This window comes from Salmo salar, chromosome 13 (genome assembly GCF_965601325.2).
Source record: "Salmo salar chromosome 13, fSalSal1, whole genome shotgun sequence".
Lineage (NCBI taxonomy): Eukaryota > Metazoa > Chordata > Actinopteri > Salmoniformes > Salmonidae > Salmo > Salmo salar.
In genome coordinates, this window is record NC_138303.1 from 13,500,400 (window position 1) to 13,514,512 (window position 14,113).

The 14,113-nt window shown below is 45.5% G+C and overlaps 1 protein-coding gene across 3 annotated transcripts; it reads right to left on the reverse strand.

The window, feature by feature from the left end:
* Positions 1–7,779: 7,779 nt before the first annotated feature.
* On the reverse strand, positions 7,780–10,750 carry LOC106566444 (perforin-1). 3 transcript variants are annotated; one of them, XM_014134490.3, is made up of 3 exons: positions 10,629–10,750; positions 9,821–10,377; positions 7,780–9,295 (listed from the first exon to the last, which is right to left on the reverse strand). In XM_014134490.3, exons 2-3 carry the CDS (start codon positions 10,351–10,353, stop codon positions 8,254–8,256), a joined length of 1,575 nt encoding a protein of 524 aa, XP_013989965.1. In that variant the 5' UTR covers positions 10,354–10,377; positions 10,629–10,750; the 3' UTR covers positions 7,780–8,253. The 3 variants fall into 3 exon arrangements, with proteins under 3 accessions (XP_013989965.1, XP_013989964.1, XP_013989963.1); XM_014134489.3 differs by having other exon boundaries at positions 9,821–10,433; positions 10,629–10,734; XM_014134488.3 differs by having other exon boundaries at positions 9,821–10,691.
* Positions 10,751–14,113: the final 3,363 nt, after the last annotated feature.

The window sequence follows — 14,113 nt, forward strand, 5'->3', positions numbered from 1 at the left end:
GAGGCTGCATGATAAACAGAGTCCAGTCTCTATAAGACAGAGGAGGCTGTATGATAAACAGAGTCCAGTCTCTGGTAGACAGAGGAGGCTGTATGATAAACAGAGTCCAGTCTCTGGTAGACAGAGGAGGCTGTATGATAAACAGAGTCCAGTCTCTGGTAGACAGAGGAGGCTGCATGATAAACAGAGTCCAGTCTCTGTAAGACAGAGGAGGCTGCATGATAAACAGACTCCAGTCTCTGTAAGACAGAGGAGGCTGCATGATAAACAGAGTCCAGTCTCTATAAGACAGAGGAGGCTGCATGATAAACAGAGTCCAGTCTCTGTAAGACAGAGGAGGCTGCATGATAAACAGAGTCCAGTCTCTATAAGACAGAGGAGGCTGAATGATAAACAGAGTCCAGTCTCTGGTAGACAGAGGAGGCTGCATGATAAACAGAGTCCAGTCTCTGTAAGACAGAGGAGGCTGCATGATAAACAGAGTCCAGTCTCTGGTAGACAGAGGAGGCTGCATGATAAACAGAGTCCAGTCTCTGTAAGACAGAGGAGGCTGCATGATAAACAGAGTCCAGTCTCTGGTAGACAGAGGAGGCTGCATGATAAACAGAGTCCAGTCTCTGTAAGACAGAGGAGGCTGTATGATAAACAGAGTCCAGTCTCTGTAAGACAGAGGAGGCTGCATGATAAACAGAGTCCAGTCTCTGGTAGACAGAGGAGGCTGCATGATAAACAGAGTCCAGTCTCTGTAAGACAGAGGAGGCTGCATGATAAACAGAGTCCAGTCTCTGGTAGACAGAGGAGGCTGCATGATAAACAGAGTCCAGTCTCTGGTAGACAGAGGAGGCTGCATGATAAACAGAGTCCAGTCTCTGTAAGACAGAGGAGGCTGTATGATAAACAGAGTCCAGTCTCTGGTAGACAGAGGAGGCTGCATGATAAACAGAGTCCAGTCTCTGGTAGACAGAGGAGGCTGCATGATAAACAGAGTCCAGTCTCTGTAAGACAGAGGAGGCTGTATGATAAACAGAGTCCAGTCTCTGATAGACAGAGGAGGCTGCATGATAAACAGAGTCCAGTCTCTGGTAGACAGAGGAGGCTGCATGATAAACAGAGTCCAGTCTCTGTAAGACAGAGGAGGCTGTATGATAAACAGAGTCCAGTCTCTGGTAGACAGAGGAGGCTGCATGATAAACAGAGTCCAGTCTCTATAAGACAGAGGAGGCTGTATGATAAACAGAGTCCAGTCTCTGGTAGACAGAGGAGGCTGCATGATAAACAGAGTCCAGTCTCTGGTAGACAGAGGAGGCTGCATGATAAACAGAGTCCAGTCTCTGTAAGACAGAGGAGGCTGCATGATAAACAGAGTCCAGTCTCTGTAAGACAGAGGAGGCTGCATGATAAACAGAGTCCAGTCTCTGGTAGACAGAGGAGGCTGTATGATAAACAGAGTCCAGTCTCTGTAAGACAGAGGAGGCTGCATGATAAACAGAGTCCAGTCTCTGGTAGACAGAGGAGGCTGTATGATAAACAGAGTCCAGTCTCTGTAAGACAGAGGAGGTTGTATGATAAACAGAGTCCAGTCTCTGGTAGACAGAGGAGGCTGCATGATAAACAGAGTCCAGTCTCTGGTAGACAGAGGAGGCTGCATGATAAACAGAGTCTAGTCTCTATAAGACAGAGGAGGTTGTATGATAAACAGAGTCCAGTCTCTGGTAGACAGAGGAGGCTGCATGATAAACAGAGTCCAGTCTCTATAAGACAGAGGAGGTTGTATGATAAACAGAGTCCAGTCTCTGGTAGACAGAGGAGGCTGCATGATAAACAGAGTCCAGTCTCTGGTAGACAGAGGAGGCTGCATGATAAACAGAGTCCAGTCTCTGGTAGACAGAGGAGGCTGCATGATAAACAGAGTCCAGTCTCTGGTAGACAGAGGAGGCTGCATGATAAACAGAGTCCAGTCTCTGGTAGACAGAGGAGGCTGCATGATAAACAGAGTCCAGTCTCTGGTAGACAGAGGAGGCTGCATGATAAACAGAGTCCAGTCTCTGGTAGACAGAGGAGGCTGCATGCATATGCAACAAGTCACCATAATCAATTACAGAGAGAAAAGTGGCCTGAACAAGCTTCTTTCTAGCCATAAGCGGGAAGCAAGCCGTATTACGGAAATAAAAACCCAATTTCAATTTAAGCTTCCGTACAAGATTATCCACATGAACTTTAAAGGACAACTTGTCATCCAACCATATACCTAGGTATTTGTAGGATGACACTTTTTCAATGGATAAGCCACCAGATGTGACAATGCTAACCTTCTCTGGCTGAGTGCGAGCTCTGGTAAAGGTCATGAATTTAGTTTTTTGTACATCCAAGACCAGTTTGAGACCATAAAGGGAGGCCTGCAGCGACTGAAAAGCAGTCTGGAGCTCTTCAACAGCCTGAACCAGAGAAGGAGCACATGAATATATGACTGTATCATCTGCATATAGATGTAATTTTGCTGGTTGCATCTCATTTCCCAAATCAGTGATAAAAAATTGAGAGCAACACAGGAGCTAAAATGGAACCCTGGGGCACACCTCTATTAATCTCAAGAAAGCTAGACTTGTGATTGGCAGCATATTAAACACATTGTGTTCTGTCAGAAAGATAGTTCCTAAACCAATTTACTGTCCTTTCACTGAGAACAATGTTACTGAGTCTAGCTAGCAACAATTCATGGTCAACTGAACCAAAGGCCTTTGATAAATCCACAAACAGAACAGCACAATGTTACTTTTTATGAAGTGCATTAATGATGTCGTTTGCCACTGCCGTAGCTGCAGTTGTGGTCCTGTGCCCCAATCTAAAGCCAGACTGAACCCCGCTCAGTGTGTTCTTTTCAATGAAGACGTTTTTTAACTGTGAGTTCACTTGAGATTCAAAGACTTTGGCCAGGATAGGGAGTTTGGAGATAGGAGGATAGTTATTAGCATCTAAGGGATCTCCACCCTTTAGCAGTGGGAGGACATAAGCTGATTTCCAAATGCTGGGTATTGAATTGGTCAAGAGACTCAAGTTGAAAATGTGAGCCAGCTGCAATCTTTAAGAGGTAGGGGTCCAGGTTGTCTGGACCTGCAGACGTTTTAGTGTCTATTGCCTTTAGTGCTTTATTGACCTCAGCATAAGAAACAGGCTCAAAGTTATAATAGTTCACATGAGGGCCTATATCATAGTTGACTGTAACAGAGCTTACATTAGAGGCCTGGGCCCCACTATTATTAAAACTGAACCAGCAGATTTGAAGTGCTAAAAACCTCTACAATATCAGCTTTATCCTTCACTTCATTAGAATCCATAATTAAATGGTCAGGAAGGCCAGAGGAGACATTAGAACCTGCCACTGATTTGATTAGCTTCCAGAACTTGGTAGGGTTGTTTAGGTTCTCTGTGACTGCATTTAAATAGTCATCTGATTTGGACTTCCTGATCAATCCTGTGCATTTGTTTCTTAGCGCTCTGAAGGAGGCCCAGTCAACAGGAGCATTTGTATGTCTCGCTTGAGCCCAAGAGACGTTTCTTGTTTGTAATAAAACCCTGCCAAGTTATCTGAAAACCAGGGAATGTCCCTTCCACTGATTCTAACTCGCAGGTTCACATGTCTGCCAGTGTTGAATGTTCTGGTTAAAGTTTGACGTCAGACTGGATCCGAGGACACACCGACAACGTATCTGTGACACGGTGTGATTCTGTAGCAGATGATCTTGTGACTTCCTATAAGCCACTCTGGCTGTTGTTCACAGAACATTTGGTCCTGTGTGATTATTATTGTGTATAAGGGTCTTCTCAGAGAAGGAATTTTACTTTGCTTCTGTCCTGGACGTGTCCTCCCCGAATTCTTATAATGAACCGGATTGATCTTGATTGACTTTATCAACGACCACTCTCCTTTTTTTAATTCACATGCAAATTTCCGTTACCATCTGTCACAGTATTTCTCACCAATGGTCCTAAACTGTTTTACAGACTGCAGTAAACTGGAAGAGAGAATACCACGATGATGGCATCACTCTCTGGCACTGCCCTGGTCCACCTGTGCCTGCTGGCCTGGTCTCACCTGGGCCTGTCAAAGGTCTCCAACTGCTGCCAGGGGACCACCCAGGGACCATCCAGGGGACCACACAGGGACCACCCAAGGGACCACCCAGGGACCATCCAGGGGACCACCCAGGGGACCACACAGGGACCACCCAGGGGACCACCCAGGGGACCATCCAGGGGACCACACAGGGACAACCCAGGGGACCATCCAGGGGACCCAGGGGACCATCCAGGGGACCACCTAGGGGACCACCCAGGGGACCACCCAGGGACCATACAGGGGACCATCCAGGGGACCACCCAGGGACCATCCAGGGGACCACACAGGGGACCACCCAAGGGACCACCCAGGGACCATCCAGGGGACCACCCAGGGGACCACACAGGGACCACCCAGGGGACCACCCAGGGGACCATCCAGGGGACCACACAGGGACAACCAAGGGGACCATCCAGGGGACCCAGGGGACCATCCAGGGGACCACCTAGGGGACCACCCAGGGGACCACCCAGGGACCATACAGGGGACCATCCAGGGGACCACCCAGGGACCATCCAGGGGACCACCCAGGGGACCATCCAGGGGACCACCCAGGGACCATCCAGGGGACCATCCAGGGGACCACCCAGGGACCACCCAGGGACCATCCAGGGGACCACCCAGGGACCATCCAGGGGACCACCCAGGGGACCATCCAGGGGACCACCCAGGGACCACCCAGGGACCATCCAGGGGACCACCCAGGGGACCATCCAGGGGACCACCCAGGGACCACCCAGGGACCATCCAGGGGACCACCCAGGGGACCACCCAGGGACCATCCAGGGGACCACCCAGGGGCGCAACAACGCTGCCTTTGTTCCTGGCCACAACCTAGTGGTCCAGGGCTTCGACTAAGTCACGCTGCGGCTCGAAGGGGCCTACGTGATCGACTCCCAGAGCTACTTGACCACCACATCCAACTACTGTACCCTGTGTGAGAACCCACTGTAACAGGTTTCAGAAGATGCCCCTCTCTGTGTAGGAGTGGTTGGTCAATAGAATCTGCAGTCTGGAGCACTCCAGCTTTGCCTATACCTCTGTCAGCTCCTTGGTGGGGAGCGTCTCCTCTGTGATAAAGAATGACTGGAGGACGGACGGCAGTGGGGCTGGCAGCCTGCAGCCGTAGTGAAGCAAGTCTTCAGTGTCCAGCCAGAGTGGACAGGTCCCTCTTCTCACTGTAACAGCTGCTCCTACTGCAGTAGGATCACGTGTAATAGTCTGTCACATGAGAGAACAGAGCTGGTTGGATGTGAGAGCAGAGATACGTGTTTGTTATAAGAATCTGTGACAGAAGTTGATTTAACAGTAGGATTGTTTTTAAACGTGTTTAAAGCATATTTACAGCATGTGTGAAGCATGTTCACAGCATGTATAAAGGATGTTTACGGCCTGTTTAAAGCATGTTTACAGCATGTATAAAGCATGTTCACAGCATGTATAAAGCATGTTCATAGCATGTTTACAGCCTGTATAAAGCATGTTCACAGCATGTTTACAGCCTGTATAAAGCATGTTCACAGCATGTTTACAGCCTGTATAAAGCATGTTACAGCATGTTTACAGTCTGTATAAAGCATGTTCACAGCATGTTTACAGCCTGTATAAAGCATGTTCACAGCATGTTTACAGCCTGTATAAAGCATGTTCACAGCATGTTTACAGCCTGTATAAAGCATGTTCACAGCATGTTTACAGCCTGTATAAAGCATGTTCACAGCATGTTTACAGCCTGTATAAAGCATGTTCACAGCATGTTTACAGCCTGTATAAAGCATTTTTACAGCATGTATAAAGCATGTTCACAGCATGTTTAAAGCATGTTTAAAGTGTGTTCACAGCATGTTTAAAATCATTGATTGTCACGCCTGCTTCCACTCTCCCTCCCTGGCGCTCGAGGGCGCCAGGCTGCTCTGCATTACGCACTCCTGCCACCATCATTACGCACACCTGCTTCCCTCACGCGCATCAGCGATTCATTGCACTCACCTGGACTCAATCACCATGTTATTACTTCCCCTATATCTGTCTGTTCCCCAGCTCTGTTCCCCGCTTCTGCATTAATTGTCGTTTGTCGTTTTGTTACCCGGTTCTGACGCTGTTCCTGTCCTGTTCCATGTCTGTGCAAAATTAAATGTTCACTCTCCGTACCTGCTTCTCATTTCCAGCGTCGGTTCTTACATTGATCTCACTTTTTCAACCCAAAAAAATTCAGTGACTCTCTTCAGCAACCATCTACACCCTGACCAGGAGGCACTGTCCCTCCCCAAAGGCTCAACAGAACCACTCTACACATGTACCAGCGTTCCATCACCACAGCGCACACTACAGCCCTCAGGTGGTCCAAGTGAAATACTGTACCATGTTTGACTATGACCACTTTTATTGTCGCAAAACATATTTGAGTTTTCCACAATGTGTTTTTTAAATCAGTTTTTTTGGATTGTAAACTGTTGTATTATTGTGGAGAGACAATATATATATATATATATATATATATATATATATATATATATATATATATATATATATATATATATATACATTTACTCTGGGAGGAGGGCTGAAGAGTGTGACCTCCGTCCACACCTGCTTGGCCACCCTCAACAAGGTGTCTGTCTGTGAGGTGAGGAACTGTGTGCGTCACAGGAGACTGCTGAGGGGAGGACGGCTTATAATGATGGCCGTGTTGAGTAGCTGGTGCAGGACCATCCTCAGTAATAAGGGCAGTGTGTCAAGACACTCCTAGGGATTCCTTAATCACATGACCAAGGTGACAGGGGAAACGGTTGGCAGGGTGTCCATGTTTAGAAATGATTCTGTGGGCTTCTACGACTGGTTGAATAGCCTAGCATCTGGGTCAACCTAGACAATGGCACTTACTCTCTCCTCCCTCTGCACACACTGGTGGCTGATGTCAAGTGTAACCAATGCAGACCCTCTGTTAACTAAGGTGCAAGTCTCATATAGTAAATGAAAGACACACGTTTCTCTGTCTGCCTTAATTTACCCACTTTCAATGTTTCCTCTTTCAACTCACTCTGGTACTGAATGTGATCATAAAATGTTGTACACTTTTACACTGAGTGTACAAAACATTAAGAAGACCTTCCTAATATTGAGTTGCCCCCATTTTGCCCTCAGCACAGCCTCATTTCGTTCGGGGGCATGGACTCTACAAGGTGTTGAAAGCATTCCACAGGGATGTTGGCCCATGTTGACTCCAATGCTTCCACAAGTTGTGTCAAGTTGGCTGGATATACTTTGGGTGGTGGACCATTCTTGAAAAACATGGGAAATTGTTGAGCATGAAAAACCCAGCTGTGTTACAGTTCTTGACACAAACCAGTGCACCTGGCACCTACTACCATACCACGTTCAAAGGCACTTACATATTTTGTCTTGCCCAATTACCCTCTGAATTGCACACATACACAATCCATGTCTCAATTGTCTCAAGGCTTAAAAAGCCTTCTTTAACCTGCCTCCTCCCCTTCATCTACACTGATTAAAGTGAATTTAACTAATTATATCATTAAGGAACCATAGCTTCCACCTGGATTCACCTGGTCAGTCTATGTCATGAAAAGAGATTTTCATAAAGTTTTGTACACTCAGTGTACTTACAACCCTCTTTGAAATAAATACAAAAGCTAAAACAATCAGAAGAAGAAGAATTTATTATGTAGCAAGTAGGTCCTATTCCCCATCACACGAGAACTACGTACCGCAATATCTGATACAGCTAAAGGATAACTGGGGACAACATTTCCCTCTAGTGGTTAAAATGCTACATTACAGAAGTGTGTTCATTCATTTTCATGAATCATTTTCATGAATCATTTTTCATGTACATTGTTATCAGTGTTGTAAAGTACTTTAAGTAAAAATACATTTAAAGTACTACTCAAGTATGAGAATTGAATACTTTTTCCATCACTGATTGTTGTGATACACAAAATACGATGATCTAAAGGACGAAAGCAGAAAAAAACATCAAATGGTTCAAAGGTCAAATTACATATATTATTATCCCACTGTAATCTGTGACTATTACTCTCTCGTGGACAGAGTACGTAACAATTCACACAAGATTATAGTTCTGGATTAACCGCCATTTTTCACTGATTCTCCCTCTAGTTTGGGGAGGGGTAGTATTGGTCACATTTATCACCAGTCAGGTGTTTGTCACAAGTTAATGTGTAAGAGAATGTGAAACTCCCATTACTGAGTTCACAGCTATGCCCGTGGCTCCCCTGCTCCAGGTTTACAGAACACCCACCCTGGAGGTCATCGTCACGTTCCCCTGGGTCCTTATCCCACACCTGGAGCTCTAGAGAGGACTGGGTGTTTACATAGTCAAAGTTGAAATGTGTATGCCAAAGTGGATCATAGGTAGTGATCCAGCGGGTCTGCCTGTGCTGACCTGAACACCACAGTTTGACGTAACCCTCCGGTTCGGCCATCCCATCACCCCTCAGACTAAACCCACGGTCCACAAAGACTGTTAGTTTGCCTCTCCCTGCCAACAGAGGGCAGCAATCAGCAGAGAGGTTAGGTGAATCCCTGCATGCCTGATTCTCTGTCTTTTTTCTCTTAATCCCTTTGTCGATCACATACTGACTAATAGCTGTTTGTAGATCAGCTCTCGTCTGGTTGTCATCCACCAGTTGATAAAGAGGCTGCAGGGAGAAGGATACCATTTCCGGAAGCTCATTTAGGCTTTTCATCCATTTTAAGAAACTATCTATATTAGCGTTTCTCATGGAAGCAACTCCATTTAAGGTTTTCCCACCGTTCACTTCTGTGTGGTGGCTTAAGAAGCCCATGCTATACCCTGTTGCACTGTCAGAGTTGGTAGCGACCTTTGAACACTGTCCACCCAAAAGATTTAGCCCTAAGTCTACGGGCAGTCCTACAGGTATGTCCAGGTCCAACCCCATACTCAGACATGTTTCCACGTCGGACACAAAGACCTTGTTTAGGGCTGCTAGACAGGTGCGAATGGCAGTCACCCTCTTCATCATCCCTCCAAGGTCTCCATCGCTGATGTAGTGGGTTCCGTAGGTATCAATGATGTCCTTGTACGCCTCACTGTTGGATGTGTAATGGTATGGCAGAGAAGCTATGCGCCGCTGGAAATCCAGGCTAAGTGGGGGTTTACTGGGCACACTGAAACTAAAAGAGGGTTAGAGTGGCTGTTAACTGGGCAGCTATAAGAAATGTACAAATCTCCTATATATCAGGGGGAACAATTCAGGCCCTACAGTTTCACAGTCCTGCTGGTTTTCATTTCTCCCCGGTATGTAATTAATCAATTAATATTACTGATTGGCTGGAGAGCACATCTGGTCCCTCCCTGGAAATGAAGTCTCTGCTTAATAGAAGGTAATGCTGAAAATCTGCATGACTGTGACCCTCAAAGATCAGAGCTGTGAACGCCTGCTTGTTGCCAAGTGAATATTAAAAAAGGACAACTTTTAAAAGTATATTGAACTTGTTGATGGGATAAATTAATCCAAGGAGGAACTATATATACATTATTGCTCTCTGGCAGCAAACTAGATGGAAACACAAAGTGTTTCAAAAGCCATATTATGGCTAAAGTATGCTGAAAGCGCTGAGAGAGTGCTGCACAATTGCTTCCAGCTCTTAGAAAGAAAATATACATGACCTCACAAACATCATGGTACATGGCCTGACCTGTAGACAGAGCAGGTAAACTGTTGAAATGAGAAGGAAGACTTGTCTGCGTTTGAGTGTGAGGATGCAAAGCCGTGCACCTTGGACTTGCTGCCTGCTAACTGCAGGTCTACATTCTCCAGTTTGAGCCCGGCCTTCCAGTCATTCTCTATAAAGAAGGCTATGTCATCCACAAGAGAGCTGACGGAGTAATAGTAGGAACTCAGAGTCTTCTTCTTGCAGTCACTTTCGGCCCTCCAGTCCTTCATATGCAAGGGGAGTTTCTGAAGCTCACCTCCCATAAGTGGGTTCACACATACCATGCATGAGTTAGCCAAGTAACTATTGACATCAAATACAGAGGCCCGTTTTTGTCTCAGTGTTACAATATCATAGCCCATCCCAGCCAGTTTGTAGCCAGGCACAAAGGAACAATTGGCACATTCTTCTGGGGTCCCCAGACGACAGGTGAACACTCCATCCAAACGATACAGAGCCAGGAGACCCAGGAACACCAGGTGAGACAGGGGAGAGAGGACGACTGACGCTGTCATTGTTGTCACTCCTGATTGGTCAGTCTAGAAGAGAGGATTTCAATAACGAAGGTTGTCACTCTCCTGTTTTCTTTTTTATTCTACAAGTGAGAAAAAGGATCCGCTGAGGAAGGTGATCACTTTGATTCCACGGTCTTCTACTATACTTCCCACAACACAACCACAACTACTATAACATTTAGCTCAAACGTTTAGATTTATGACAGATCTATTATTAATAGGATTTGATATATGTTCCTTCTTTCCCCAGTTGTCCTATGGCTGTCAATACTTACAACGCAAAATCCACAACAGATCTCTCTGTTCTCTCATGTCCACATGAAATGATCTCTGTACCCACCAGCTCTCAGAGTAAACAAAGACTGGCTCCTTATCGTGTTAGAAACTGCATGGTGGGAAACGGGGGTTTATGCCTTGATTCTACATATCTGGCAAACCAGCAGGAAAAATACAATTAATAATGATTAACCGTAGTGTAGAGTAATGATGCGCATGACAGACAACATCATAAAGCAAAAAACTGCTACATTTTCACCAGCAAACTATCAGCAGTCACATACAGAGCTGAATCCATTTTTTGTGTGTGTAAATCTCCTGTTGATAATGCATGCTTTCTGTACTTGGCCCAAACTCTATCCACTTGTATCCAGTTTGAATTATTCCCACAGTGGTAAGATCTCATCAAATCTCTTCTTATTGATTCAACAGACGGTACGATATTATCTGTTTTCATATTGTTTGTGATCTAACCAGGGTCAATAATACACATCTGGGGCGTCCAAATTAATATCCAGACGCCTGCTGTAAACAGTGGAATGTTTGTTCAAAATAAATAAATAATCACAAAAGTGATACATAGACATTGATGTCTAATTTGCAACAAAAAAAATATATATATATTGCGTTAATTCCCAAAGATGTGGTTATAACTTACAGAGACTTTACTGGTCATTTTCTGGACCATCCTCGTGTGTATTGTGTTTTTCATGGGCATGGCAAACGTGGTTTTTCAAGATAACATGTTTTTCATGGGCATGGCAAATGTGGTTTTTCAAGATAACATGTTTTTCATGGGCATGCCAAATCAAACTCTCTGAGGGCATTGGCCTGCAAGGCACCTCCATGTCAAAAGCAACCCTGAGTAGGTCAGTTGGAGAATGTATTCAACCTTATTGGCATATTACCCAGAGTGCCTTTCGAGTGTATTGCAGTTAACACCCATGACTGTATTTGTTAGTGGCAGAGATATGGTTGTTGTATTCAATGGTTTTCACTACTGTAGCCTTCACCAAGTGAGTGTTTAAGTGAACATGTTATCTTTCAAATTAAACTCTTTATGAAAATACATTACATGTATCATAAGGCCTTTCTTTGAGGGGCTAGTTACAACCTAACGCAGTGGTCTGAAACTCCTGGTTTACAGGTCACATCAAACCTGCAAGTCACATTATGCTGGCTTGCAAAGTAATGTGTTATTTATATCGGAATCCGGCACGAAGTGAGGATAAACAACAATTTGAACTTCTAATTCACCTGCAACCAGTATTCAGAATGACTGCCAGGGAAGATTGTTTACTGACCACAGGAGGCTACTGAGGGGAGGAAGGCTCATAATAAATGGCTGGAACAGAGTGAATGCAATGGTATTGAAAACATGGAAACGTGTTCGATGCCATTCCATTAATGCCGCTCCAGCCATAACTATGAGCCCGTCCTCCCCAATTAAGGTGCCAACAGCCGCCTGTGTTATTGAGACTAGCTAATTGATATAGACTGGAACAGCCATCTCAGTAACGGGTGCAATAAGTCCATCTACGAACAGACTAGATTTGTTTTGAAAAAGGTTTGTTATTTATTGTGTAGCATGATTAATCAACCAATCAAAGTAAATGCAAAAACAATTCTGAAAATCAACCTGCTGGTAAGCTGGACAATTAAAATGCTGTTTTGAACAAACTTGTTGAAATTCAACTGACTTTGAGCAGAGTTTGTTGAGCAAACACACATTAGCTCAGTGTTTGTCCTTTTGAAGTCCACTCAACTCAGAATAATGCTGATTAAGCAATTGGTGTGTGTGTGTGTGTGTGTGTGTGTGTGTGTGTGTGTGTGTGTGTGTGTGTGTGGTGTGTGTGTGTGTGTGTGTGTGTGTGTGTGTGTGTGTGTGTGTTCCATGCGTGCGTGTACGTGTGTGCGTGCCTTTGGCAAACAAGGTGGAAACTACAGACATGATGAGATATTCATCTTATATTAGATCTGATACAAAGACGTACAGGATAGGAGAAAGATAGATTGATTTTAACAAAAAGGCAGGAAGATCCTAAACACATCACTAGTTATTTTATATATAATGTAAGATTATAAAAAAGTTAAACAAAAAGTTAAAAAGGCATGGACTAGATACTAGTGGTTAAAATTGACAATTGTGTCAAGTTCATTCATAAAAATGTTAAACAGAATGCAGACTCCTATACGCTGTAAAGAATCGAATGGAACCATGACGGAGGAAATATCTGAAAATATGACTCATGACTGAGATTAGGTTCCTCCTCAAAGGGTTGAATAACACTGATTGTCAGTTCACCGTTATCCGCCTCTCGATTGATTCCCCTCTAGTTTGGGATGGGGACATAGTGATCACACTTAGGACCAGTCAGGTGTTTGTCACAAGTTAATGTGCAGGAGAATGAGAAAGTACCATGGTTCAGTCCACAGTGATGATAATGGTTCCCATGCTGTATGTTTATATATCACCCACCCTGGAGGTTCTGTTTATGTAGGGGTTTAAGCCACACCTGGAGCGCTGGAGTGGACTGGCTGTTTACATTGTTTACATTCCCAATGTCAAAATGTCAATGTCAAAACGGATCACAGGTGTTTTTAACAACGTGGGTTTCCCTGTACTGACCTGCACACAACACTTTGACAAAACCGTCTGGTTTTCCCCTCAGACCATCCCCATGGTCCACCCATCTCCCCTCAGACCATCCCCATGGTCCACCCATCTCCCCTCAGACCATCCCCATGGTCCACCCATGTCCCCTCAGACCATCCCCATGGTCCACCCATCTCCCCTCAGACCATCCCCATGGTCCACCCATCTCCCCTCAGACCATCCCCATGGTCCACCCATCTCCCCTCAGACCATCCCCATGGTCCACCCATGTCCCCTCAGACCATCCCCATGGTCCACCCATCTCCCCTCAGACCATCCCCATGGTCCACCCATCTCCCCTCAGACCATCCCCATGGTCCACCCATGTCCCCTCAGACCATCCCCATGGTCCACCCATCTCCCCTCAGACCATCCCCATGGTCCACCCATCTCCCCTCAGACCATCCCCATGGTCCACCCATCTCCCCTCAGACCATCCCCATGGTCCACCCATCTCCCCTCAGACCATCCCCATGGTCCACCCATCTCCCCTCAGACCATCCCCATGGTGCACCCATTACCCCTTATACTGAACCCACGGTCCACAAAGACAGTCAGTCTGCCTCTCCCTACCAACAGAGGGCAGCAATCAGGAGACAGGTTGGGAGAACTCACCCCACAAGGTGTCTGTTCTGTCTTGTTTTTCTCAATGCCATTATCTATCACATTCTGACTAATAGCTGTTAGTAGATTATCTCTCACCTTAGTGTCATGAACCAAGTCATGCAGAGGGAGAACAGTGAAGGATAGGATGTCTGGGGTCCTTTGTAGACTATCCAGCCATTTTTTAAAGCCTTCAGAGTCTGGTTTGGTCAAATCAAATTAAAT

Bases quoted from the DNA above. Each gene is read 5' to 3' on its own strand.
- LOC106566444 (XM_014134490.3), bottom strand. From the start codon at position 10,353: ATGACAGCGTCAGTCGTCCTCTCTCCCCTGTCTCACCTGGTGTTCCTG. The intron at 9,296-9,820 runs GTCAGGCCATGT...ACCCTCTTTTAG, and splicing joins TTTACCTGCTCTGTCTACAG to TTTCAGTGTGCCCAGTAAAC.